General features: G+C 42.0%; 1 protein-coding gene across 1 annotated transcript in view; it reads right to left on the bottom strand.

Annotated features, from left to right (window-relative positions):
• PTPRT (protein tyrosine phosphatase receptor type T) overlaps positions 1-27,758 on the bottom strand; it is a 478,646-nt gene that overhangs the window by 21,122 nt on the left and 429,766 nt on the right. Inside the window, exons 19-26 of the mRNA XM_064521396.1 lie at positions 22,715-22,902; positions 16,868-16,955; positions 8,624-8,700; positions 7,639-7,675; positions 6,494-6,591; positions 4,569-4,685; positions 3,150-3,304; positions 281-416 (exon numbers count right to left, since the gene is read on the bottom strand). Coding sequence (XP_064377466.1) covers positions 281-416; positions 3,150-3,304; positions 4,569-4,685; positions 6,494-6,591; positions 7,639-7,675; positions 8,624-8,700; positions 16,868-16,955; positions 22,715-22,902 — 896 coding nt within the window. The remainder of the gene's footprint in view (positions 1-280; positions 417-3,149; positions 3,305-4,568; positions 4,686-6,493; positions 6,592-7,638; positions 7,676-8,623; positions 8,701-16,867; positions 16,956-22,714; positions 22,903-27,758) is intronic.

Below are 27,758 nucleotides of genomic sequence, written 5' to 3'. Positions count from 1 at the left end.
GGAGAGGATTCACGAGCGAGTTTTTTTATAAAGTGAGAACAGAATTAAACAGCCTTGCCAAGGCCTGAACTTCAAGATTTGCCCTCCTGTCTTGCAGGCATTCAGGAGATGCCCGTGAATGCGATTCAGAGGACATCTGGCCACGGTTAGCCACAGACAGTCCGGTATAATCACAGCACAGTGGAAGCAAGCCTCGACTTAATGAATTGCTGGGCTCCCGGTGAGCCGGGGAGCCGACAGGAAAGCAGTACATTGTAAGAGGAGATCTGCTGGCACCTACCTCCGTCTGTACCAAATTGACCCTTTGGGAGCGCAGCTCTCGCACACAGTTAAATATATCTACCACGCCTTCGTTCTCTGCCATGTCAAGCATGATGTCAATGGCAATAAAGCATCCTGTTCTCCCAGCCCCAGCACTAAAAAAAGAAAAAAAAAACACAATTAAAGCCTGCATGATCAATGGACCGTGGAGAGGCAGGGCTTTGAAGAGGAGAAAATAACTGTAGCACAGACACAGCTGTCTTCTTTTGGAAGCTGCTCCTCTCTCTCTAATGGGTTGATTTTTCTGTGTGGCTAAATCAGCTCAGGATTTAAGAGAAGGAGGTGAAAAGTTTCTTCAAAGGGGAATGGACCCAGGCAGCAGGAGAAAAAAAAAAAGTTTTGTTTTCTTGAACATTAACAGAAAAATTATTCGAGGAAAAAATTCATCATGATTTTACAGGCCTGTTCAGCTGTACATCTATCAGCACAAACGATACAGGAGAGCAGCCTCCAGGTTGCAAGTAAATACAATTCCAGAAAAAAGCTTTTCAAAGCTTTTGTTTGTTTGTTTGTTTTTTCCTTTTTTCCCCTCATGGGCTTCTTAGAAATCACACATATTTACCCAGGTGGGCCTGATGAAAGATGCTTAGTCCTCTACCTCAAACATCTCCTTTCCCTTTTGCATTAGAGCACTTTTGGGTCCAGAACTGGGTGATATTGAGGGGCAGGTTGTAAAATTGTAGAGAAAGGAGCTCAAGGCTACTAAAAAACTTCATTTTAGAATCCCCCGCTGCTTGTGAGAACTGGGCCATCTCCTACTATGTTGTCAGTGTGTCCCTCTGTGTTGTCATTGTGTCCCCCTTTCCTCCTGGGAAATAGTCCAAGCTGTTTAGGTGGGAAGGACAGACAGAGGAGGGAGTCTTCATGCTGCTCTGGAGGAAGAAGGAAGAAGGAAAACTCAGCCAGAATCAGGGAAACTTCAGTTGCATGAACGTCCAGCAGAGCCAAAAGCAAGGAGATATGAATGACCATAAATTAATGGACCAGATTAATCAACTGCTGAATAGAGAGAAGATATTTTTCATTTGCAGAATTTTAATGAATAAGCAGCATTTCCTCTCCCTTTATCTCCCAGCTTTTCAGAATTTTAACAAATAGTTATAACATTTCTATATTTAGAGGACTCTGGCACTTCATAAATATCGAACAGTAGCATTATCCAGCAAGGCATCGGTAGGGAGAATTTGGTAATTACTACTTAAAGCAAGTCATTAAAATTCGAAAGCAGATAAATAACAGAGAGGAAATGGCATTTATTCATTAAAATATGAAGGATGAAAAATTTCTCCTTGCTTTCTTGGTGATGATGAATCTTTCCAAGGCCAGACCCATGTCACAGCTCCAAGGAAGCAAATTCAAGCCCTCAACCGTGCAAGAATTCCCTTCTGTCAGCTCCTGGGGCTTAGCTATATTTTATTATAAATCTGATTCACTCCTTGCTGAAAAAATAGACTATAAAAAAGATAAGATTTACTAGATTTTCATTTTTAAAGTGGTTTTGGGATGTATTCTCTCTCTCTCCTTGATTGCACAGCCTGGCAGTATGAGGTAACTGCCGGTGGATTGATTTGGGGTGAGATTTTGGGACAGCCAGCTCTGCTCTCTAGGCTTGTGCTGCATCCCCGTCTCCTCTGTAGGACTGGTGCACATAGCTGTGGTCACAGCGCTGCGGAAGTAGCTGCTACAAACTCAAACTCTGCTTTGGTAGCAATGTCTTTCTTGGCATTTGAGATCATAAAGTAACAAACATAAACTTCACTGATGGGTTACAAAAGCAACTGTTTTCCCTGTGAAGCTGAGAGAAGGATGTTTATGCATGTCCAATGCTCACTAAATTTTTTCGGAGCTCTGTCACCACCTCCCGATTCAGTGCATCATCCCCATATCGTATAATCCCAATCCAATCCAGCCTAATCCCTCCCCCAAACTTTTCTTATGCTGCAAATCCGTGCAGAAATCTGATAATTATTAGGACAGTCCAAGTCAGGAGACCTGCGCTCCCTTCCTGGCTCTGACGCCAGTCTGGGCGCATGTCTCTGCTCTCCCATCATTAGCATGTCTGACTGCATTTCAGACTTGGTTCTTCATGTCAGGGACACTACATATTTATATAGTGCCTTGCACAGCAGGGCTTTAAGTTCAGTTGGGAAAAGGCAGTGCAGAGGAGCCCACAACAGTAACAGCAGCAGCCCGCGTTAGCAAGCGTGCAATTCAACAGTCTCAATTTTCACAGTTGTAAAAAATGCAGTTTTCCTCACACATTCTCCTTTCATTTACTAGCTGGGAGGCACTGAGCAGCTTTTGGGCTTGGAGGAAGCTATGATGCACAGTGGACGGCATCCACCCCCAGGAAGACAGAGCTATGTTGCAGATGAGACCGTTGACCCAGGTACAAAGCAAAAGTGCAGTGTTCATGGGCACAGAAAGGCAAGGTTGCTTTAAGGCTCCCTGTCTGCAGCTGTGCTTTTTTGGTAGCCATTGTCCCTTCTGCCATGGGAGGTTTGCTGCAAGCAACGACCAGAACGGCTGTCCCAACTATTCACCATTTTCCTAGCTCGGCTATGAGCATCTAAGAGTGCACAGGCCACCTGAAAATTTTCTACCACCTAATAGCCCTCACCGAGCTACTTAAATCATCTCCAGTTCATGCCAGCTAAGCTCTAGAGCTGCCACTTTGGAACAGAGAACCTGGTTCCACTCTGTTCCCTTGTGAGACAAACTATACTCTTAAACAACCAAGATGTAGTTGATTATTGCGGCACTAGAAGAGAAAGGAGAAAAGCTTAAAAAGCTGGTGGAGTGAAAGGTAAGACGAATCACTTGCGTACCTGCAGTGCACAACGATAGGTCCTGCTTCAGGGGGATTGAGAAACTTCACTTGTCGAACAAAGCCCAAGAGACCCGTGGCATAGCAGGGAACGCCGTGGTCCGGCCAGCTGGTGAAGTGGAACTGCCGAATCTCTCGGATCTCATGGTAGCCTTTCTGAGGAGACAACACAGCCACTGTTTTTCCTCCATCAGGTTGCCATCAGCCTATTCCGATCCCTGCTCCCTTTCCTTCGCGCCACGGGCTGAACACGCCAGCTCCCTAGTAAAACTTGTCCTAGAGTTCAACACCAGCTGATCAGGAGCTTTACAAGGTGACTTTAGTCCTAGCATACCAGGGCTGCACTTATTCACAGTCTCCTTTGGTGGTATTTCCAAAACCACTATCAAGTCACTCTCTCAAATCCTTTTCAGTGAAGTGAATATTAATGTTAATTGAAAGGTGTTGAAGCAACAGACTGGGGAATTGAAACCTACAGAGTAGGTATGTGCCGGGCAACAGCGGATTTTCTGATACCTACTGTCAAAAAATCTCAGCTTGAGATTACAGTGAGTGGTGAAATGGGCTGAAACTGGTACCCAGACCCAACTCTTGGCCTTTCTGATGAGACCAGGTTATTGCTACACCACAGGTATATGCTGCATAAAGGGTAACAAAGAGGTGCCAGTTAGCTACAGCATTTTACCATATAGAAGATGTACGTGGAACCCAGTGACAGGGGGAGACTAACGTCAAGTTCTCTGGCATCAGCATTTTGACATTAGCATGTCCTTTGGCATTAGCACTTCTTACCAAGTTTCTCAGTGGTTCAATGAAATACAGAGCTGGGGTATTAGAAAACTGGGACAATATTCCCAGTGTTGCTCAGCAGAAGTTCACTCGGTGAGAATTTTTGAAAAGCTTTAAAACAACCCACTGAATGATTGCACTTTGATTTGGACAGACCTGGAATACTCTGTCATTTAGACTTGCAATTTCTAATGAAACATAAGAAAAATCTTCCAAATCCTGCAGATTTGTGGATAAGCCTTACAGTCCAGCCTTCATTATGTTTTTTTCTCCGTCAGAAAGGGACCCTACCTCACATCTAGTTTAACGGTATCTTTTGTCATCTGTAATTTGCTGCTGTGAAACAGCAGTTATTATTCATGGCAGGTTGTCAACTACCTGCCGGCTTTTGGATGCATTTAGACTTTATGCGCTATGGAGTCTACCTTTGTGCCTACACCTAGATGTTCATGCAAAATCATTTGTCCAAAACTGGAAGCTACATCAGAAGTTTAGATTTTTGGAGTGAAACCTATCCAAATACTGACAGCTCCACCTTCAAGAGGATTCTGGATATTTTTCCCAGAGTCCACATTTCAGATGACAAATGAAGTGCTGTATCAGGATTTCAGCTGACTGGAGATTTCCTTACCTTTTGTACAGTAAATGTACGTATGACATACTCTGCCAATGGTTCTGTCTCAATTAACGTGACTTTAATATCTCCATACACTTCTGTGTCATCTGGCCAGTACCGAACACATTTTACCTGGGAACACAAAGAAAATATTGAGAGGAAATAGCTCCAGTTGAGTCAGCGCTGACCTACGCTTTACTCCACTTTCAAGCTGAAGCTCAACACAAATTGCATTTTCCCCTGATGTTCAGACCCCGTAAAAATCTATTAGATAAGTTAGCTCAAAACTCCTCTACCACAGAGAGAAACTACAGGGAGGACATTTATTCCGTTTCCTCTGCAGTGAATACCAATGCAAAAGATTCATTTAGCTTTTCCTCTCTTACCCTGTCTTCCTTAAATTGCCTTGTATATATACATATATATATATGTAAGGTTTATACCATGTTTACAGAATATGATATACATATATCAGGTTTATAGAATACCTGGCAGTCACTACCTGCCATCCTTCTGACTAAAATCAATGCTTTTTCTAATACTACTGTAATTCCAAACTCTCTGTTTAGCTACAGAATTTCAGTTCACATGGACTGTGTGACACTTGTTGATACATTACATTTGCTTGACTCTAAGCTTTCCTTATCAGATGTGGACACAAATTTGACATTTTACCAGCTGTGACATGCCTGAGCTGAGGCTCAAGAAAGAAATCTCGTGATCATGTAAATACATCCCAAGCTTAGCTACTTCTAGAAGTCACGTGCAAAACTAATGGTAGAAATTCAAGTCAGGGCTGTGAAGGGCTGAAGAAGGGCTATTTAAGCTTACAAAAACTAGTAAGTTATTAACTGCTGTAACACAAAAGACTGGAACAGCACCTAAAAGCTAAGCCAATTAGCTACTGAAAGGCAGTCTCCATATTCCAGTCCCAGTCATAATCAGAAAGGTTTTAATAAATATAAAAATAATGATTAACATAAATTCTTTTTACAGAGAGGAGTTTATCCCAAACTGAGGTGTCAGTAGAAGATAAAATACACAGAATAAATAACAACAAATCAACAGGCGCAGGTGGCATTCAACCATGAGATCTGAAGGAAAGCACATATGAAACTGCTGAATTACTAAGGGTTGCAAGTAACCCGTCACGTAAATTTGTCTTCATACCAAAGGAATGGGAGGAGACAAAACGTCACAGCAAAATTTCAAAGTGATCCAGTCTCTGGCTGAGAATGCCCCTAACCTGAAGACTACCAGGAGTGGGGAGAATACGATGGGAGAAGCATTTTTTCGTATTAAGTCGGCGGTGGTCAGCCTGTACCTCTTGCACTGTCCACGTCTGCTCCCATCCTGGGCTTTGACAATTGTCCTGTGCTGCCACAGGAGCTTCTGGTTCACCCAAACCACAGTGAAGCTGTGGGTGCTGGGGAGGCCAATCCTGCTGGGTGGCCCCAGGTGCCGGCTGCACATGGTCTTATACTACCCTGGGATAGTGATACTGTGAAACTTTCAGAAGCTCTAGGCTTTGAAGTGTCATGCAAAGAGCTCTTTTGAACAGGTTCAACACAAGTCACATGTCCTTGCCCCTCCGGAATTTTGTGGGTAGAGATGTATTAAAATTATACAGGTAAAGAATAATTACTACAGAAGTACATTTTTCCCTGTGTAGTGAAAAAGGAAACAGCTCCTCAGCTAGCATAAATTTGTATAACTCTACTGAAGCCCAGACTTACAGCAGGAACAAGATCCTTATTAGTCTGGAAGGAAAGCAGCTAAGTATTACAAAATCTAGCATTTCACGGAAGAACCCCGAGCGGCGTAATTCATTCCCTCACTCCTCAAACTACAGCAAACAAGAGGCGTTTCCCTCCCTGCACATGCCTGGAACGTGCCCAGCACTGGTTTGGCTTTACCTGTTGGGAAAACGGCATCCTTACCCTGCCGACTTCCACTAAGTTGGTGACCATAACAACACTTGCAGAGTTCTCTTGCCAAATCATTCTCCAGAAATCCTTCACCGTCTCTTGCATCGGCCCTGGGCCAGGAGAAAAGACAAAAGGACATGTTAAGAGAGTGTACTGAATGCCAGCAATCCGTTTCAGTTGTTCACTATCCATCGCCATGTTCCCACGAACTCCCCCTCTTCCCTTCAGAGTATCCCGCTGTGCTTCAGCGAACGGCATTGAAGCTCTTTAAGAAAGCAGACACCTCATCCTTCCTGGCATGGGGATTTTGAGGTTCTAGTGTGCTGGAAACAGAGATGCTGGCTGTATCGTAAATAGTGGCGACAGCTCCAGTAGGTCCCAGACGGGGGACATTGATGCACCCTAGTGACTCTGTAATTAGGGCTCTGCTGAGATTTGTACTTGAAGCAGGACTAAAATTCCTCCATTTCACACTTTAATATTTACTAACTCCGTCAGAGAACACATGCGGAAAGGAGCCCCTTTTTGAAGTTCCCCCAGAGAGAAAATTTTCAGGCTCCAACAGCCAAACAGCCAGTACTCGCAGGAGGTTTATTAGACTAGAGCTTCTCTCTGATGTTGTTTCCTTCCTCTCTTTTCCACCACAGACAAAATCCTCCCACAGATCCCTTCTCCCCTTCTGCCCATGTTCCATCCTCCCTATTTTTTGTCCAGCTGCATTCCCTGTACCATTACATCCTCTGACTCCCAATTTTACTCTAATATGTTACTTTTCTGTTTGGACAGAGACCAGACAGAGAGGAAGTCATGAAGCAGAATTTAAGCACCGTGTCATTGATGTGAAAGTCACATTTGTGGGGAAGGAATGCATCAAGGTGAGGACAAATAATTGTAAGGGAAGGGGTCATGGCACAAGTTTGCCTAGTGATGGAGGAAAATATCCTCCCAGAGTAAGGAACATGTGTAGCTGAGGTTTTATGTTTAAATGTTTTAAATCTCTCTGAACATCCCACACCCTTCTTTTTGGTACCCCTATACCGCCCTAAGTTTTCAGGTATTCCCCAAAACAGAAGATGCCATGCTGTGGAACTGCTCTTTCACCAGTTTAAAACAGCAGCGGTTTTAACAAATATTTAGACATACAAGAATGAACTTGCCTTGAGTTGCAATGTAATGACGAGGCCGGTGGTATCCCTGCAAAAATATGAAAATATGTGAAGGTTTGTGAGATCACAGATCAGAAAAAGCACAACAGCATGCATGTTATACTTTCCAACAACTGCTGCATACTTGACAGTGTACTAATACAGGCAACTGAACGGGTGAAGACAAGCACCTGCATTACGCTTTGGGATTATAAGTGACGGTATCTTGCTTAGGCTGAATATTTTAAACCACCCCCCTCCCCCCCCCCCCAAATTGGAAGATTTCATTACACCAAAGAGAAAAAAGAAAGGAGACAGTTTTCACTATTTCCTCAAAGTCCTATAACTAACCTGTGGGCAACTCTGAAACTGAACATGCAAAAAAGTTGCATCTACTAGTTTGAAAAACACGTAAGGCGAGCCTTTGCATCGGTATGAAAACCATGAATGTTAAAGCTCTGCAGCTTTATTAAGTGCATTCCTCAGTTTCCTCCATTAAAGCAGCTCTTCAAAATGATGTTATGTTGCTAAGCATTAGGAAATGCGTACAAAATAATTCATGTTTGTTTGATCACTCTGCATGTATGAGGAAGGCTTTTTCACTGTTATTTTGCAACATGTGAAAAAGTATAAACCAATCCATTTACACGCCTACTGCACTGCACCTTTGTACGCAGCCAGTACATCTCAGATACCTATTAATGTCATTGTGAGGGGCTGATACTGATTTCCACATCTGTTGTGCATTTATCCCACATTCTACTTAATGTTTGTGGATCTGTCAAGCATAGGAAATCTCCATGTATCTAGATCAGTCAGAAAGAAAAAAAAATGCAGACCAAGAACCTTTTCCCATTGCCACAATACGACGTTTGTATAATGTTCATCTGTCATTCATATCAGATCAAGAGTCAGTCCCTATCTAAGATGCCCCAAATCCGTAAGCGGACTTGTCAGCAGGAGTCTTTGCCATACAGCGAGCGTCCACGAGCCTTACGTCTATGTAGTTGGCGTTTATGTAATCAGAGTGAGGGTCCCCATCCAGCAGCTGCAATCTCACCCTTGAATGATCATCTGAAAGAAGGAAAGAAAAATACTAACTGTAACAATAAAAAGGAGTTTGTAGGTGCTTTGTTTTATCTGATCATTCTTGCAAGCAGTTAATTGACTCCTTACAGTAAGATGAGAGAATATCAGAGCTATTCCTATTCTACCTGCCTTTCCTTTTGGATTTCAGATGTCATGTTTAGACCCTTAGGTTACCATTCATTCATATTCAGCATTGATTATACACTGCTGTTACTATAATCTATTGTAAGAGCTTTTACATAGCTCACAAATACTGCTTGGTTTTGGGGTCTCAGGATGGATCTCTGTAGGGAAGTATCTCTACCACAAAAGCCAAAAAGCCATCTTCACACCTGGAAATAACCACCTCCCTGGCTTGCTCAGAGCTATGGAAACTGAGGCAAGAGCCAGAACAGATCAGGCTAAAAATAAGTAGCTCATAAAGACGTATAAAAGATTAAATAGGATAAAATGGCAAATAAAATCCTGCAAACAACCAATGAGGCAGCCTAGAAAAATGAAAGGAAATACCAAAGCAAATCAAAGCAAAGTTCTTTTACATGACACACAGAAGTCACTGCAGCAAAATGACACAGAGGTGCAAAAAAAAAAAAAAAAGTTAGAACCTTTCACATTTTTGAGGACGTCCAAAGTTGCTTTAGACAAGGCAATAAAATAACAGATATCAATCTTTTCATCTCCCAGCATGCTCTACAGTTCAGACCTAGAAAGAAACTACCTTGGGGCAGATTATGGCATAATTTTCCACCAAGGGAATATTTTGATCCATCCCTGGCACAGCTGGCGCCGGGGTCCGTCAAAGACGCCGCTCAGCTAGCTGTGCTGGCGACCCAATTTGGTCCGGCAGCTCCTGCACTGGCACGCAATTAATTGCACAACTATTATCTAAGGAGCAATTGCTTGGTAAAGGCTGCTGGTTTACGGAGGCCAGTGCTAGGCACTCTGGGTTCCTTTTTAAAGGATTTTTTCAGAACTGTAACACTGTAATGATTTCATTGATTTTACTTTTACTCTCTATGCTAGCTATGTAGAATGCAGCTCCCAGTCAGTAAAACACTGATGTTTAGAAGCACTTTATAAAACACGGACCTCAGCACGATTTACATTCAAATAAAAAGAATCATAGCAATGAAGCATAAAAATGTGAGGTCTGATTCTGCCCTAAGTCAGAAAAGGTTTTAATAATGACTTAAATAAATGTATAATCAGATAATAATTGTGAAGGCCAATGTGCACACAGTTCTGAAAACCCAGATTTGAATGTATTAAATACTCATTTGCTCATGTAAAACAATGATTCTCACACTCTGTTCATTCTTTGGGTGAGGTTTTCACACCAAAAATTACCACCACATTGTTGCATTTATCAAATGCCACATTTGCATTCAAAAATGATTACTCAGGTGAATCCATCATAGGCTCCATTATATTTGTATTAACAAATATAACTTCTGTAAATGCATTGAGAGCAGGTGTATTTCCCAGAGTGCTGATCTTGTCCCCAGCTCTAGAGGATTACCTGTGCCCAAGGCAATCGTACTAGGAACGCCAGTAAAGCAGGTTGTTAGACAGACAACAAAAGAATTCATACTTGCAGCAATTCACAAAGACAAAGAGCTGATTAAACTGGACATACATAAAATATACTAAACTTCCTGTAGACAATTTCACACTTGCAACTCAAGGCTGGAAACCAAGCTAGTTAAGCACCATGCAGATCAAAAAAAAAAAAAATCCCTAGAGCTAATGGTCGAGGGAGAGAACTTTTACTTATTCTTCTTGTGATGCCACCAGACGAGAAGTTAGGGAAGTCTAACGTATTGCAACAATGCAACTGGAAAGGGATGACACCAAAAATGCCCTTATGACAGGCGGAAAGAGTATCAAGTGGACTCTTAGGTCAACTCTTTAGTGGCACAAAGACACTGTCTACACGTGGTGTGTAGCTTAGCTACATTGACTAGCCCTCAAGGAAGAACCTATGTCTCTTCATTTAATAGATACCAAACTCATAGATTAGATTTCACCTCTTTGAACTGCTCTTAAGCTAGACACTTAAATGAGACAGGGTGAAGGCCTCCTCGAAGGAACTAGCTGTGAAAGACTTGAGAAGGAGACCACAGAAGAGGTCTATGCATTTAAGAGGAGGTTTAAATATTTAAGGCAATTATGGAAAAAGAAAAGATGCTCTGTAGCTTTAAAAACAGCTTTTTTCCTTTAAGCCACATACGGTTATTTTATCTGTGAAGCACAGTAAATGATGAAGACATAACCACTAGAAATGAATGACATTTAATAGAAAAGAGACATTCAGGCTTAGGTCCAATTATATTTTGGGACCAAGTGAAATATACTTTCATCTAAACTTTGCTTCAGGAGGACAGAATACATAATATTTCACAGTACATTTCACAAAAATAACATTACTTCCTATGGGAGACTCATTTCACTTATAAGTGCAAACAGTGCAGCAGAAACCCTCTGCATATATAGTAAGCACACCAAATATGAACGATGACTTAATGTTGCTTTCAATATTGTTCACATGTTTAGGAGTACAGGCTAGATAAAAGTTCATGAAATAACTTCTCTTTTAAATCACTTTTTTCCCCCAAACTTGGAAATTTATTTGGAATTCTTTTTTTTTTAGATGGAGAAGGGGAAAACCAATGCAGTTTATTATGCTAAGAACGGCAATATTAATAGCTTTGTATAGAGTTTTTTCATCTTTAGATTTCAAAGGGCTTTTTAAAGAACAGTAAATATCTTCATTACAACTTCCCCCAATGGTTAGAAAGTACTCCTGATTCTGCACCCTTTCCAGTGGACTCAGCTACCCAAGGAGACTACATATTTTGCACACTGAAAGGAAAGTGTAGCTCAACTCATCTGAAAATTCATTAGACATCATGAAATCACCATGCATTACAGACAGATGATGAGAAACTGCTTAAAAATATGCAAGGAAATAGAAGAAAAAATTCATGTCTGTAATAGTCAGGGCTGTAGAGAAATGGAAAACAAACTTTTATATTATTTTATTTCTCCCTATTTACTGTAGTCCATATGCAAGTTAGCAAAACTAAATTTTTATGGAAAGGAAGAGTACTTTGACTGAAAATTGGTCTTAACGCAGATTTCAAAAATGACAAGACTCTCACTGAAAAGCACTGTGCTCCCATTTTAGCACAAAAATATTATTGTTTCAAACTTCTGTCAAAATTCCCATTAGTGATCATTTTAAATTTCAGTGCAATTTTGTGACACCTCATTTTGACACCAGCACTGGATTAATCTCCCACAACTTTAGCCATCTAAATATTATGCAGCTAGTCTAGACTGCTGTCAAGGTTTCCTACTTCATAGTCAGTGGCAAAACGCAGGTACCTGAAATGGCAGACATCAAGGCAGTTGCGGTGGGAAAGGACGAGGTGCCCTCCTGGGCACGCTCTCCTCCCCTCTCTGTCTCCACTGATTCTCGACGATGCCTTGAGAACCAAGTAACAACTAAGTGCAATATATCCCACCCTCCTGGGATGAGGCAATGTAAACGTCGTAGAGATGAGCAAGGGTCAAGGCACTACACAAGAAACCATGAAAGCAGAATGCTTGGAAGAGAAATTAAGAATTTATTCTAAATCCTCTGGTAATCTCTCTGTCGTCTGTCTCTTCCACCACAAAATTCTGAGATTAATTCGCAATCTTCTAACCAAAAGCACATGCTAGTCAGAGCATGAAGAAAATGAAGCAAGTTTCTCTACTGTCCTTTGTCATCAACTCAGTAGTTTTTACTGGACCATTATACGACTTTAAAATCATGGCATAACTGGGAAGATGGCAGGGCTCCACCGTAGATGGGAGAACTGTGTCTGATGGAACACCAGTACCTGCACCCCTGTGAGAGCCGAGCTGAGCTGAGCTGCTCCTGAAATATTGTGTTCATCCAGAGGACAAGAGAAAGGGAAAGTCAAGTGCTCTCCTGTAAGTCAAAGCAAAACAAAGTCCGATGTCCCTACTTCCTCAGCTCTCAGCTGAGAGTTTTCACGCTTACATGCAGTGGTTCTGAATTTGGAGAAGATGGAGAGAAATGTGATAGAACTGAACACCAAAGGCCCCAAATAACTTGTGGATGCTTCCTATATCATGGGGTCACCTAAGCCGACAAGCTCAATATCCTTTCCCTAGCAAATACTTGCAGATGCACTTGGAAGGCCTCAAAATCTAGGTCCTAAAGCAAATGTAATTTACCTTCAGTATATGAATGGATCCACTACACACCCTCGTCCCCTAAACTCATCTCCAAAGAAAAATCTTGCATCTCAACTGTGTGGTGTTTGCATTTTTTATACACAAAGCCCAAGAGCACAGCTCATGGGCCCTGCCGATATAACAAGAAATACTAGTAAGGCAGTTCCCTCGAGCATGAGGAAAGCTGTGCGATTACAATCAGCAGACAGAAACCATCTTACCAGCATCAGCAGTGGATCTCTGTGGTCATACATATACCATTCCACTCCTCAACTTTCCCTTCTCTCTAAAAAGCACACCAGCATTGTAGAGTGAAGGGAATCCCGAGAAGTCTGGTTTGGCAACATGGAGGAGCTTAGAGCTCTCCTGCATCTCCTCACCATGAACAGCTAAGCCTCATCTGCAGCTTTGGTTTGCAAATGCAGGAATGGCAGATGTTGGGGTTGGCAGCAAGATCTAGGTTTTCATAGAGAGGCATGGTGTTAATATAGCATTAGGAAAGCGATGAGCCGAGTAAAACAGTCCTGTTAGTGTACTGTTACCCAAGAGGGCATAAAGACAAGATCTAATCTGCAGTGATTCACTGAGCAACGCTACTTATTGCAAGAGCTTACAAACCCACATTTCAACACAATTCTCTGAGGCAGTTACAAAAGTTAGATCAAAACCTGACTTTTCAATTCATTCCCCAAAAGGGATTTGTGAGTTCTTGTTCCAGGAGCGATGAAACGGCAACTGCAGTTAAACAAATAAGGTTAATCGCCATCAGCAGCCTTTTACCAAATAAAACGGTAAGAGTAATCAGTGCAGACTCTGGTTTCTACAGCAATTGCAGTTCTAGCATAACAAAGCAGTAAGATAAGGGTATAACAGTTTTCCACCTTCTGTCCCCTGCTCAGGGTTCTGCAGTTTGTACCCACTGAGCCCAATTCGTTTTCACGATCTGCCCAGAGGGAGCCAGTCTCCTGCTTTCTGTTTTCAGCTCTGCTAAATATCCTCTATTCTGGATCTTGTTGTTGCCTTTAACTCAGGCAAATTGCCCAATTTAACCCATCGATAGCAGAGCTAAGGGGAAGAGGAGAGAAACCATAATAAGGGTCGAACTCCCCTTTTCTCCCTTCTAAATATCGGATCTTCTTATCACAGAACATGGGAACCTCCCAAAGACATTAACAGGAGCTATTCATTTTCTACAGCAGCAGAAAATCCTGAATAAAAATGAAAAGATATTGCAGTAAGAATCGTTTGTGGCACCATTAACTTCTGGTACGTGCTGCAAATCCTGCACAGGGTCCATCCACTGCAGCCACTGGTAGACAACTTTCTCAGCATGGCTGCCTAGTATCCATCAGCCTTAACAGATACTTTTCAACACCTGAATTCAAATTCCTTTTCTGTCAGCATCAAATGGCTCATGCTGGTTCCACAGCTGAAGCTAGAAATTGTGTAAGGATGCTACTATGTTTGTCCAGATGGAAATGTGTTTGCTCCATGTCAGATGTGCTCCGCACACAGGAGACATGAATGTAGGGCTGAGCTCAAAACATTGCCCCTGGCATCACTGGCAAGTTTCCCAATGGTTTCAAAAAATGTCTGCTAAAGTTTCCCCCCCTTTCTTAGGCATCCTTCTCCCCAGTCTCATCCAAGTGAAGAGATGATTTCCTTCCATTTCACTTTATCACACTTTATTATGTGTTACTAAATTCTCCTTGCTGTCCTTTAGAAGAGCTACTGTCTCCTCTTCAAGCTCTTTATTTCACATACATTTGAAGGGAATAAAAAACCCATCTAACCTTGTTATTTAACTTAAACTCTTATGCATCATTCCTCTCTTTCACAACCTTTGCTTTTCTTATCTATGTCTTTCCACCCTCTCTACCTCCTTCTGAAATCTTTCCCAACAGCCCTCTGACTCGAGCTTCTATTCTCATGCTTTATATTGCACAGACACCTCTTTCTTAGCTTTGATTACATTCTGCATTTCCTTTTACAAGCACATCACCTCCTATCTGTATTCCCACTGTATTTATATTTATAGCTAAAAGGCAAGCATCACTCTTTGTCAGACAACAATTCATCTTCGTGAACACCTCCTTCTGGGTCATACACCATTTATCTTGCTTGATATTGCTTCCTTAATTCCTTCTCACGTGTTTCACTTGGAGTTCAATTTTTGCAACGATTTTCAACCTAAATTAGATGGCGACTACTGTACACAATCTTGTCTCTTTTCACCTCCACTTTTACATTATGCCAACTTCTTCTTCAAAGTCATGCAAAGAAACAAAGAATCTTTCCTGCGCTCTTCCTTATATCATACTAAGGCACTTCCTTCTTCAAAACAACACGTAGTTGTTAGATGGACGATTCATCTCACTTAGACTAACTTGATCTAAGCTAATCATCGAGACAGCCAGGTTGAACCACTGTTTAGTGGTACCTCTCTGTGCCACTAACACAAAGGAAGCTTACAGAGAGGCCAAGCTTTTAGACAGTTAAGGGACATATTTTCACACTAACAGTAATAATCCAGTATTATTAGTTCCATTTTTCACATGAAGAAACAAAGACAGGAGGTGCTAGCAACCAGCTCACAAGCAGCGCAGAAAGCCAGCAGAAGAAATGAGATCAGATTGGAGATGTTAAATTTTTGACCTTCATTTCCACAATTATTCACTTTTATTATGAGGCCTCTGAACTGATTTGCTCTATTCCATGCCCCCGAAACACAAAATCACTTCTTTCAGATCATAAAAGAAACAGAGAGGAAAGTTAAGAAATGTGTGAGATCATCGTCCTTTGTGACCAAGTGTGCACAAATATTCCTAATGCCACCACACTGACTCTGTTCCCTCCCATTTTACCCCTTTAGTAAAGTCTGTTCTACAGTGAATACATTTTTAACCTGGGGAAAAATACAGTACTAAATACATCACTCTGTGTGACAATTCTGCTCTTATTTAGAATAGGTTTCCATAGCTCTATACTGTCCTGCAAACCTACGCAACATCCATTTAGGTTCCTATTTCTTGTTCTCTGGCCTGAGTTATCCAATTTGCGGCTGCTCAGCAGCCCCTAAAAAGAATGATTTCTGATACCTCCCCTCCCCACTCATCATGGGGAATAACAACACATTGGGATAAGCTGCCTGAAGAGCTTGTGGAAAGCTCAGCTTTGGAGATCTCCAGCAAAAGGCTTCACAAACATCTGATAAAAATGACAGCTGTGGAGCTAGTCCTGAATTGGAGAATAAGACTGACCTAAATGTTTTTATGGAGTCCTTCCCTTGCCTGCCATTCTACAATGTATTCATGTCCCTGTAACTACAACAGTAATCGCTTACTGAAAGAAGGAAACAGAGGAGCATTTTAGTGCATTTTCAACAGCCTTACTGTGATTCTGAAGCAGAAACAAAGCTCACCCACAAAGCCAACCAGCTCTCTGCAGACAAACAGCAGGTGCTCTACTGGTTACCGATCCTCGAGCAAAGAGAAAATCCTGTCTCTGAGCCATATCTAAAAATCTGATACATCCTCATCTCCCTTTGCCCTGCTCCCATTTGGGGCACGGAAGGTTCTGTGCTACGCAGTAATAACACCCAGATAATGGGCATCACGATCCATCACAGAAACCTGACAGAAGGATTTAGCCCTCAAACTGCAAACATTAAACCTATACTAACAGGGCTTGTAGATATATAACTGTAAAGTCATGTAAAACAAATGTAAAACAATGAAAAAATGTAAAACAAACAAAAAACCACAGAAAAGAACGTTGCCTGTAACAAATACCGAATGCGTGACACTGTATGCCAGTTTTTATTGAGATTCTCAAACACACCCTTTTCCACAAGTTGCTTATAAACTCATACAGGAAGCTCAATTTAATGTGAATTTACACCTACAGGAGATGATGTTTCCGTATCGATTCTTATTGCGGTTTTCGTCTTCCTTGGCTGTATCCCAGGATGCCGTCTGCCCCTCAGGCAGTGCCTGCAAAATAAACAACAGCGGAGGGTTTATAAAAATCTGGCCAATGCCTTCAGGTGGATTAACATGACAGAGCAGGGCAGAAATAAAGGCACTGCATAATTCAGTAGTCACCCAAGCAACCACTGCTCTTGAGGAAAGGGCACATCTAATAACGCAAAAAGCAGAGCTTGGTGCAGACCATTTGCATCTTTGGGATTTTGCTGGCTAAGACTCATTTCCCTCCTGCAACTTCAGACTCCTAAGAAGCAGGGAAATTTGTTCTGGCTGCACAGTCCCAGGTCAAGCTGCATTTCCCCAGCAGAACTGGATCTGCAGAGATTTCACATGCATACCTCTGAGAAAACCCAGGAGGCTGAAACACAGGGCTCAGTCTTTGATATTTAAGTTGAAAACAGATGTAGTGGTTTCACCTATTTCTGTATCAATAATGGGGTGATGCAAGTCTTCATTAATCACACAGTACAAACCACTGGCTGTTTTTCTTTGAGGAAAAAAAAAGCTGCAGTGTGTTGGATCACGTCTACGGAAGGGAGGCAAAAGGAGGTAAAACATACAGACTGAATATAAATGGCCATTTTCCTAAAATCTACCCTTTTAGGGGAGAAAGGATGGGGCAAGGAAACTGGTGGCAAACAGGGCTTCTCCAGCTTGGTCCTTTAACTGTTCTGAACCAAATGAGCCACCTTCCCCTTGAGACATGTTGAGGAAGGATCTTAATGCCAGAGACAGGGAAAAGGCAGCCGTCACGGGACCTAGCTGGAGGACGGTCTTGTCTTCCTTGGAACATGGCCATGAACAGGGCGGTCCCTCTCCAGGATCTCTCAGGATCATCAGGGGATGTTAGCACAAGTAGATCAAAGCAGCCAGAGCTGCTGGATCCTGTTCCAGTTGTGACAGAAGGGAAAGTCACAGTCAGAAGACAGCTGCCATTCGCTGTAGCCAACCTGTACATCGATTTGTGTTGCAAAAGTAGGTGAGAAAAAGAACAGCTTCCACCAATTTTTTTCTGCAGATCTGCCTCTTCCAAGACCTACTCCCTAATGTGATCCTATCTTGCTAAAAACAACTGCAGCGTCACAAATTGTATTATTTATAATCCCTAAGGAATAATTGGTTTTTATAAGGCAATCATTGCAGAATCGTATCGCTCTTAGCTAGCAGCAGGTAGTTTGACACAGCTGTACTGGAAAATGAATTTATCTGCATCTTCACAAGCCATGCAGGTCTATTACAGTGCCTGCATGCAATAGCAGAGGGACACAATTATTAGGATCTACAACGCTGACATTATTACAATTAAACTTAATACGAGCAGCGCCCCGACAGACCAGATCATGGTGAATTTCCCCAAAGGGGTTCGAGGCCGGAAAATGTCAGGCACCGCAGCACTGCCCTGAACATCGCTGACAAAAGCCAGGAACAGCGAGTTCCTATTCAAAAGCCTAGGAGAAAGAGTAATAACTCTGTAATTGCTGAGGCCTTTGATCACACACATATTTCCTTTCACAGACAGCTGTTTCCAAATAGCATCTCATCTCCTGGACAAAAAATACAAACCCCCACACAACAACAAAAAATCTCTGAATAAAAAAAGAGGTGAGGTAGGTTCATTTTCATCTTCAAAGACTGAGTAAAAAGGTGCCTTATTTTTTCTTCTGCTAATATCGAGTTGCAGCAGATTGACCAGCGAATGGCAGCCGTCATTAGACGTCTAATCACAGCCATCTGAAAAAAGAAGTTCTCTCTCATCACTTCCACACATGGGGAAGGTTGTCTTGGCCAAAGAAAATCCCTTCAGGCCCAACAAATCCTATCTCCACTAAATCTGTCCTGTCACATGACTTAAACATGAAATTCTCCCCTGTAATTGGTGTTTTGATATTTGCCCGATATAGCCTCCAAAAATTTAACGGAAAGTCTGGGATTGTTCATCGTCTGGGATTGTTCATCTTCAGAAACACAGAAATCTCTACTTTGCACAAAACTATCCCTCTCTTTTGGAAGAGATGGGGTATATTTCTGAGGGGTGAGGAACACACGCTCCCTTTGCAAAAGGGTCGCTTACTCCACCACTTTTCTACACAGCAGATGAGCAAACGGGAGTAACTGCACGTGCACAGGCGGTACACCACAAGCAGTTCTTCAGTGAGAGCGCTAAAAATGCAGCACTAAGGCCTGAAACTGCAGCAGAAATACAAAGGCAAGAGTATCGCTTAAAATTCAACTGCCTCCAGAAGAAGAGGGGAACACCTGAAGTTTTGTCCCTTGAGCCTTGGTTTGTACAACAAATATTTCTGTGCTTTCAAAAAGGGGTAATATTTGTTTCTCTCTGCATTATCAGCAGTGGGAAACCAGCATGGACCATCCAGGTATCTTTTCTTTGCTCCTTATTTGATGTTTTTAAGCTTTCTACAGTAAATACTCTGCATTCTTTTTTGTTTAACTACCATGTTTCAGTCTTCAAAAGTCTGGGCTCAGTTCTTAGTTTTTCTCTTACTTTTATTCTTCTAGAGAAGTTCTGTAAAATTTGTATTATCTTCCCAGTTGTGGAACATATGTTATAATGACACTTTTGGACTAAATGGATCTAATTTTTATCTGAAATTACAGGGTGGGATCTCTAAAAGAAGTCAGCTTCATCTCAATCAAGCTTTTAAGCATCGTGGCCCAAATGTAACCAAAGCGCTGACATTAAATTGAGGCTTAGCGCAAACCAATTTAAATTTCCAGTGGATGCATTTGGCAAATTTGCTGTTTGTTTTCATTTAAGGAAGAAGACTCGAGTCCTTCATCTGCACTCAGCCGCTCCCAGTGCTGCGGTTTGACTATATAAAGCCTCCGGCAACATCATCAACTACAGACGCTGCTGCTCTGCTCCGGTCCTGCCACGCAGCCCTCATCCTCCTCACCCCGACACCTGCACAACGGCGATGGCACAACTGCTCCCGCGACTGTGCTGAAAAGCTGCTTTGGCTGAAAAAGCAGCTGAAAAGAAGTATTTCAGCCAGTTCAGCTCCCTGCTCCGGTTCACAGCAAGGGCACGCAGAGCTTTAAGCCAGCGCAGTGCACGGCGGCAGCGAGGCCCTGCGGCCAAACGCCACGCAGCCTCGTGTCCGAGCCTGAACTGCAGGATCTGGTGTTTAGACCAGACAGAGGATGTGCAGCCACTCAGCAGGGAAAGGGTTAAAATCGAGAGGTTCCCTTCCATACGCTGCAACCTGTCGATGCTAAAATGCTCAAGGAAGGAGCTGCAAAATCCTAAAAAACTAAATGATCTCAGCTACGCAGCAAGAGGAATGCACTTTGATGACATCCTAAATCATACTCGAAAATGAGTTTGGAGGCTTAAGCTTATTATCTCCGTAGCAGGTAATCGGTGCTCACAGTAAATCTAGGACTAGTCTAGTAGCTTGCAACAAATCAGAGCCGACAGGCGCTGAAAAATGAACTGGCGACAAGTGAAGAAGTCCTACTTAAAAGTTTGCACCTAGGCCACATTTTGTCACATTTTGGCTACAGGTATGACAGGCACAGGCCAAATAACGCCCCCAGGGATGCCCACGTCTATGCATACACGGTTGGCATCACCTCGCACCAACAGCGACACTGGGCACACGGTCGCGCCCCGGCTTTTACCTGCGTGCGGAGCTGTGCATGAGCTGCAAGCTCCGGAAATATTCCTCTGCATACCCTTGGTAAAATATGTTACCTTTGCTCTAGCATTACGGAGGTGAAGGTATTTTTTAAACAAACACGAAATGCAATTCCTCGGTAGCTACATGGAGGTGGGAATGGACAGAGATATGAGACTGCCACGTGTGACAGGATCTTTGGTAACGTCACCAAATAAGCTGTAATTTATGCTAGCAGTTTGCAAAGGAAGGAGAAAAGCAGATCCTTAAAAAACCCCCATATTTGGAGGTCACACTGATATCAATTTATGAAAATATATTTTAAGAGAGACATAAAGCAATGTTTTAGGCCATTTCTTATTAAAAATCTTATCAAACATTTTGCAAAACAGGTTTTCTGATCTTCCAGATTCCAGTTTGAGAGGCTGCTTTCTGCCAACTTAAAACTACCCTTCCTACCTTCCACGACTTTTAATGCTCAACATCCTCCCTAAATTTGCGGTATTGCTATTTGTGGTTGAAAACTGGAGCTGAAGTGCTACCTGCATCCCATGTTCTGCAAGCCAAATTCCACCACCTAAAATGACTGCCATTTAAGATAATTACCTCTGATTGAAGGGTAGACTGTTGCGTACGATTTCGGAGCCTGTGGAATTCTCCAGGCTATTTCTTGTAAAGAAAGAAATTATGCAAATCTATATAATGTCATCGTCATTATATACATATGTGGATAGCACTTTCTGCAAAAGGCAGAACTTGTGGAGCTGAAAGTTGCATTGACATTTTTCATGCTAATGTGTTATTTTGATAATTACCAATGCCAGTGCCAGAAAATTACATATATGCCAGCACCTGTTTTCTTCTTGAACATCAAGAACTAGATCTTATGGCATCTGTAAGTGAGCTGCATGCAGTTTTGGGTGCTATTCATGGAAGCGGAGCCTAAGGAGGGGAGCCAAGCAAATCTTCCATGAGAATTACTACCTTTTTCATTACTAAACACAGCTCTTTGTATTGAGAGTTTAATCAATGTGCTTGATTGTGCAGCATGACTGACTAGACGCTGGTAAAATACAGTTACCAGAAACATTTGTTACAGCAGTTTTTGATGCCATCTGATTAAAAAATACTCCCTGGCGACACCCAGGAAAAGACTGCCTCTCAGTAACAGCATAAACCAGCACCAGTGAGACAAACCCCATGGACGTGCAGGGTTGAAAAGCAAGCCGTTTTCATTAAATTACGTATACGTATTTTTCACAGCTGTTACGTTATTTTTAAATAGTTTTAATTGCCATAACGCGTATTATTACTTACTGCCTTCCCACAAGCTTACTTCACTCATTATAATTATCACTCACTAGAGCTAAGTCTCACAAACGTTTGATACTATTTCCCTCTTCTGTTCTCTCCCCCTCTAAATGTATACTCTCTTTCAACTCCTCCCCAATGACGTATTTCTTCTCGTCTTTGCTTTGAAGTTATGTTCCTGATAACTCCAGCTTTTGGGGCTTTTTTCTTCTTTTTTTGCAGCTAACTTGTTGCCTCTCTCCACGTTGCAGGTCGGTCAAACACATTCTGAGTTTGAGGTTTGAACATATGGGACAACTCCATCATCATTTCAGCTACCCAAGGCTCCTGGCTTTGCTTTTACAATCCTGCGCGCAGGCAATTAAGCTGTGATTTAATGTGATGAATTGCTGCAGAGTATTTGGGGCTAGAACAGAGAGAAAGCTAAAGCAAAAAACCTTGCTTTTCTTAGAGCCTGGTTTGCACTGTTGTAGCTAAGAATAGGACTAGGGGACTCCAAACCCTTCACTGAGTCCAGCATCTGTTAAATATTTACTACCTGCCCTTAACAGGAGAGAGGGCACATGCTAACGGATGAACACGATGTTGGTCTCCTACTGCAGTAGTAAACACCTTTTCTTCAGACCCAGGAAACAGAAGGCCACCGGAGATTGCTACTGCTATGAAATCCCAGCCTTACAAACAGAAATAAGATGAAGGAAGGATTAAGAAGGTAAATGAATTAAGGAAAAATAGTTATCCTCCCCTCCCAAGCATCTAGCCTTAGTTGTGAGTGCAACTTGTCTCCTTGGTGGTGTGAGCAAGCGTTCCTCTCACCTCATACTCCTCTTTAAATCCATAGCCCTGGCCTCGCTTCATCTGGGTGATGTGCTGCAGCAGGTCGGCCACGCGGATGGCTGGCTGGAACTGCCCCCGGGGGTAGGACATTTCCACCGGCTCGCAGCTCCGGTACGGATGGGTCTGGATAGTCAGAGTTGGCTGGCTCATCTCTCCATGGCTACTGTCTGTTTTAAAGACAGGGAGGCAAAACAAGCTTTCACCTATCTGTTATTTCCACTCTCATTCTCGGTCCGTTTGTTTTTTTTCCCACCACCCCATAGGCCAGTGCAGGCAAAAGAAAGTAAAGAAACAAACACAGGCGCCTACGGCTGCCTAGAAATACAACGTCACACTCGAAGTATTTTTTGTGTCAAGGAGGCAAACCCAAAAGAGATGGGAACAGAATAAATAGCCCATCAGGCATAATGATGGTATAGCACATATAGTGAAACAGCACATATCGTAAGCATGAGCTTGGCGTAAGGACTGCGCTCCAGTTACATACCTTCCGCCACAAACCTGCAAAGAACATGACTGAGCAAGATATTCAAGAGGGATTTGGGGTGTGTAACGGGAGATAACTGAGAGGGGCCCAGTTAACAGAGAACAGATTATTAGCATATCAAACAAGGCGCACAGCCTTGTCAGGCAAATGAAACTGCTTTGAAAGTTCAGGCCTAAAATTTATACATCAATTACGAAGATGTAGCATTAGCAGCAAGAATAAAATAGCACAGAAATACAGTTACCTTGCATGCAGAAACTTAAATTTCAGATTTGTAAACTTAAGAGTAAAAGTTCCTTTTCCACAGAAATGGATTTAAAAAGCTCTGTCACTATATAGATGGAAATTGCAGCTTCCTATACCCCCAGCAAAACTCTAAATATATAACAAAATATCCCTGGAGGACTGACTAAGAGTAAAGAACTTAAATCAACAAACAATTGATTGTCACAATATTTATTTTTAACAAGAGAAACTTGGATTAAATGCAAGATTTAGTTTCTTATCTACCACAGTAGCCCAAATTCCAATGGTTGGCCAAATGAACCATTGCCTTTTCATACAATTATGGGTATCTAAGATGCACGGACTCCTTGGCAGATGCAGGCCTTCTGCATCGGTTCTTTCTGGTCTTAGTGAACAACAGCATATTAGCAAATGCAAAAGATATCTTCTTCAAGTTGTTCAAAAAATTTGAAGATTGCATACAGCTGGCTCAATTCTTGCGGCAGGTTTACCGAATAAGGCAAGAGCCTAAACACCTAAACCAGTCATGTTTTAGAAGGAATAAAGAATAAATGGATTTCTGAAGCCCAGGTTCTCATAAACACACTCACAATCCTGGGATGCTCAAAGGTTTAGAGAGTTATGGCTCTAGCAAAGCAACTCTAGCATACAAAATGTGAATAAATTTGGAATTTAAGGAAGAGTAACGTTCAAAGCATTTGTATAATCATCCCTAATGCTCCGACTAATGACAGTGTGAGAACTCGGAACAGTGGGAATTTCAAGGCTTATTAATTCCCCTAGTTGGATTCGCTTTCCCAATGCATCTTTCCTCCCCTATTCCCTATTAACCTCCTGTAATGGAAAAGAGAAGATTTTTATCGTGGGCCATTTCCGACAGACGTACTATGCTTAATTTTCCATCATTAGGTTTAATACAAACCCAATTTCACAACTGGCTTCTCTGAGGAACCTACACATAATGCCACATTTTTTATCAGCCCCAATTAAAAAACATTGCAATATCCCTATTCGAGAGGGAGTCTTAAAACTAATGTATGGTTCCAGCACTAATACAGTAAGGGCACACACAGAGCGCAGGCTACTTGTAAAATGTAACTCAGATCAGTCGGTCCCTTCACAGGCAACTATTAATTTCTCTCTTCATCAGATCCTTTAATTCTGGTCTATTTGGCTCTCGTCCTTCAACGGTTTCACAGGGAGAGGTGAAAGGCAGAAGCGTGTCCCTCTCCACCTTGCAGAATAATTTCTTCTGCTTAGCTTCCTAGCTAAGTGTTTCTGCTTAAAAAGAAAAGAAAAAAAAAAAAGAAAAAAGCATCACGCGATCTAGGTCATCCTATGCTCAACCCCAGGACACACTAAGAGTTGAAACCAAGAAGAAGATCAGCTCCTCTGGATTTCTATGACAAATGTGTCCCAACTGGCCCCTGCGCGCTCCCCAAAAGAAAACCTAAGCTTGGCATTCGCACTAACTCAGGATGGCTGTCAAGTCTTGCCGCAAGCTTTTTATCTGGGCCAAGGAAAAAATTAGAGGGGCTTTTATAGAGACAAATTACTATGTACAAGGTGAGCCTTGTGCTCATATGTTCTGCTAATAAAACCCGATGCAAGAAACATATTGTTCTGTCTCCGTCTAATCGCACCGTGAGCATGAACCTAAGCATGGTTAATGAGGCACTCGAGCAAGGCACTGCACCGTCGCTCTAGACGGGCTGTTTACGGCAATTTTGTGAACAATTCAAAACGCAGGGTAGGAGGAGAGGTAGCGGCAAACTGATCTCTCACCGGGACAATCAACCACAAGAGCCTTTGGAGGGCTTACAAACTGGCTTCGCTTTCCTGCAGCTTGCAGCAATAAAACACATTTTGCTTCTTCTGGCACTGTTATTACTGGAAAGGCATCGAAAATAGCAGCCCCTCAGCAAAATCGGACTTCGGGTTTAATTGTTGCACTTAGGGTGAATCACAGTTAATTTTCCATAAGCCCTGCTCTCCATCCCCCTTCCCGCAATCATCCTCCCATTTTCTTGCAAATACGGATAAGTGTATAAGACAAATTGGCCTACAGTTTTGACAGTACCTCTAAAGAAACCGTGTCTTATATGAGTTCCCAGTGAGAAGAACCAATGAAGAAAACAGACACTTTTGGAAATAATTCACAATAACACTCAGAAACTAGTAAACATACAAAACCCTGCATCAGATTTTTTGGATTATATTTCATATGCATGCCTTATTTTTAGTCATATGGGCTTGTTCTGTTGATAGGAACATAAACCACGAAATTCCACTGAATACCAAAGGCAGAACACAGTTTTGAGAAATACACCCAAATTTAAACGTTTCAAATGATGGTGATTCCATTCCAACCTCAAAACTTGTGCTGAACATGTCTTAACTGCAAGTTGACTCTGTTTAGCTTCACCTTCCAAGCACTGAATCTTACTCTACCTTCTCTCAACTAGATTAAAGAGCCCCCCAAATACCTGAAATATTGACCCATGCAGTTCCTTCTTCATTTTCTCTTTGGTAAAGCAAATTGATTGAGAGCTTCTGAAGTCTCACTAAGGCAGACTGTTCAGAGCTCCAGATCCTTCCTAAAACCACCTCCAATTTTCTAAAGTTCTTCTTGTGCAGCTGTAAATAAAACAGATATTTGGTATGTTGCTGGAAACATGCTGTTTACGGTAGGATCATTTCTAGTATTAGTGGCTGCAACAGTAAAATATTTTGTCAGCTTGTTTGGTAACACTTTTGGAGCCACACTCTCGGTCCCCCTACCAAGATGTCCATCGCCAGTGCAGATTTTTTGATTTCTGGAAGATAGCACTTTAATTATGAGCCTGGTAGTTCACAGAATGTCCTCAAGTTCTGTTTAAGGCATATTAAAAAACACTCACTGCCTCCCCTAAACGAGCCTGATTGTGAAACTCTTCAGGCATCTCAGCTTATCAGTTTAGTTTAGGGGTGCAAGTGCAGATAATCAAATTCAAAAAAACACTGGCTACACTTTTATTTTCCACAAGCTCTCCCTGCTTATGAAATTGTACTTCTGTGGCTCCCTCCTTTGCTGGAGAAATAATGATAAACTTGCTGAAGCAAACTGTGAGGTCCAGCTCTGCCAGGAGAAACACAGCAGAGCAGCGTGTGCTGAGGAAAGCTCTAGCCAAGGATGGATAGATGGCATCTTCCTCCTTTGATGAGTAACCTGAGGGTGGGATATTATTGCCTGCCTGCTGCTACACCATCTTCTATTATATACTTCGCTTGCTATCCAGGCAAGTAAAATACATGCATCTGCCTCCAGAGAAAAGCTGATAAACTCCTCCATAGATGTCATGGAAATGATGAAAAACAGCAGAGAAATTAGATTCGCAGGTCTGCATTTGCTGTGTACAGCCAGACCGCTATGCAATGTTCCCGTCAGGCTGCTGGGAAGGGACCTGTTCACCCCGAGCAGCTTTTGAGATTGAAACTTTAGATCCTTTCACACACATTATCTTGTTTCATAAACATAGTTTTGTTAGTCTGAGAGACAGATATCTACACATATACACACATTTTGACGTTGCCTTTAGAAAACAAAACAAAACCCAACCTATGCCTCAAACAACTAAAGCGATGCTGCACTGATGCATAAGCTTGAATACATGAATACATGGAGAAGGTTCTTTCAAAACTTTTGCTTCAATATCCACAAACCTATTGTGCTTCTGCAATGAAAGGCCTATCATCTTTGTTTATATTTTTATTCTCTTAGCCTTGGCAAGTGTGTAACACGATAAGACATCCTTTGCACAAAATAAATTACATTTTGAGTGGTGTTTGTGATGGATTTAATTACACACATATCCAATCTCTCTCTACTAGAGTAAGGGTTGTCAATTATTTGACATCTTCCAAGGATGGCTACAGCATGGCTAATATCTCTTCCCATTACACTAGGGATACAGTGGTACTTGGTAAGATTAATTTGCTTTTATGTGCACATCAAGGCTTTATTGTATGATAAATACCCAGCTCTAAGGTTATATATAGTATATACAACACAAACAGTGGTATGGCAAACCAGAGTCAAACCACCATTTGTCTAATAATACCAATTTAGCTCCACAAGGCACGTTCCTTAGCAAAAAGCCTTCCGACACCAAGTTTGACAGAAAGTGGAGGATGCATCTTTCATTTGAAATGCTTTGAAGAAGCTGCATGTGTATGATAAAAAAAGATGCTGGAGAAATTTATTTTCTCTAGATTTTTAAGAGATTTTAAAGAGTCACTTGGTAATCACCT

The sequence above is a fragment of the Dromaius novaehollandiae genome, chromosome 16 (genome assembly GCF_036370855.1).
Source record: "Dromaius novaehollandiae isolate bDroNov1 chromosome 16, bDroNov1.hap1, whole genome shotgun sequence".
NCBI lineage: Eukaryota > Metazoa > Chordata > Aves > Casuariiformes > Dromaiidae > Dromaius > Dromaius novaehollandiae.
The sequence above is the reverse complement of the archived record's forward strand: the minus strand, read 5'-3'. Positions and strand labels throughout refer to the sequence as shown.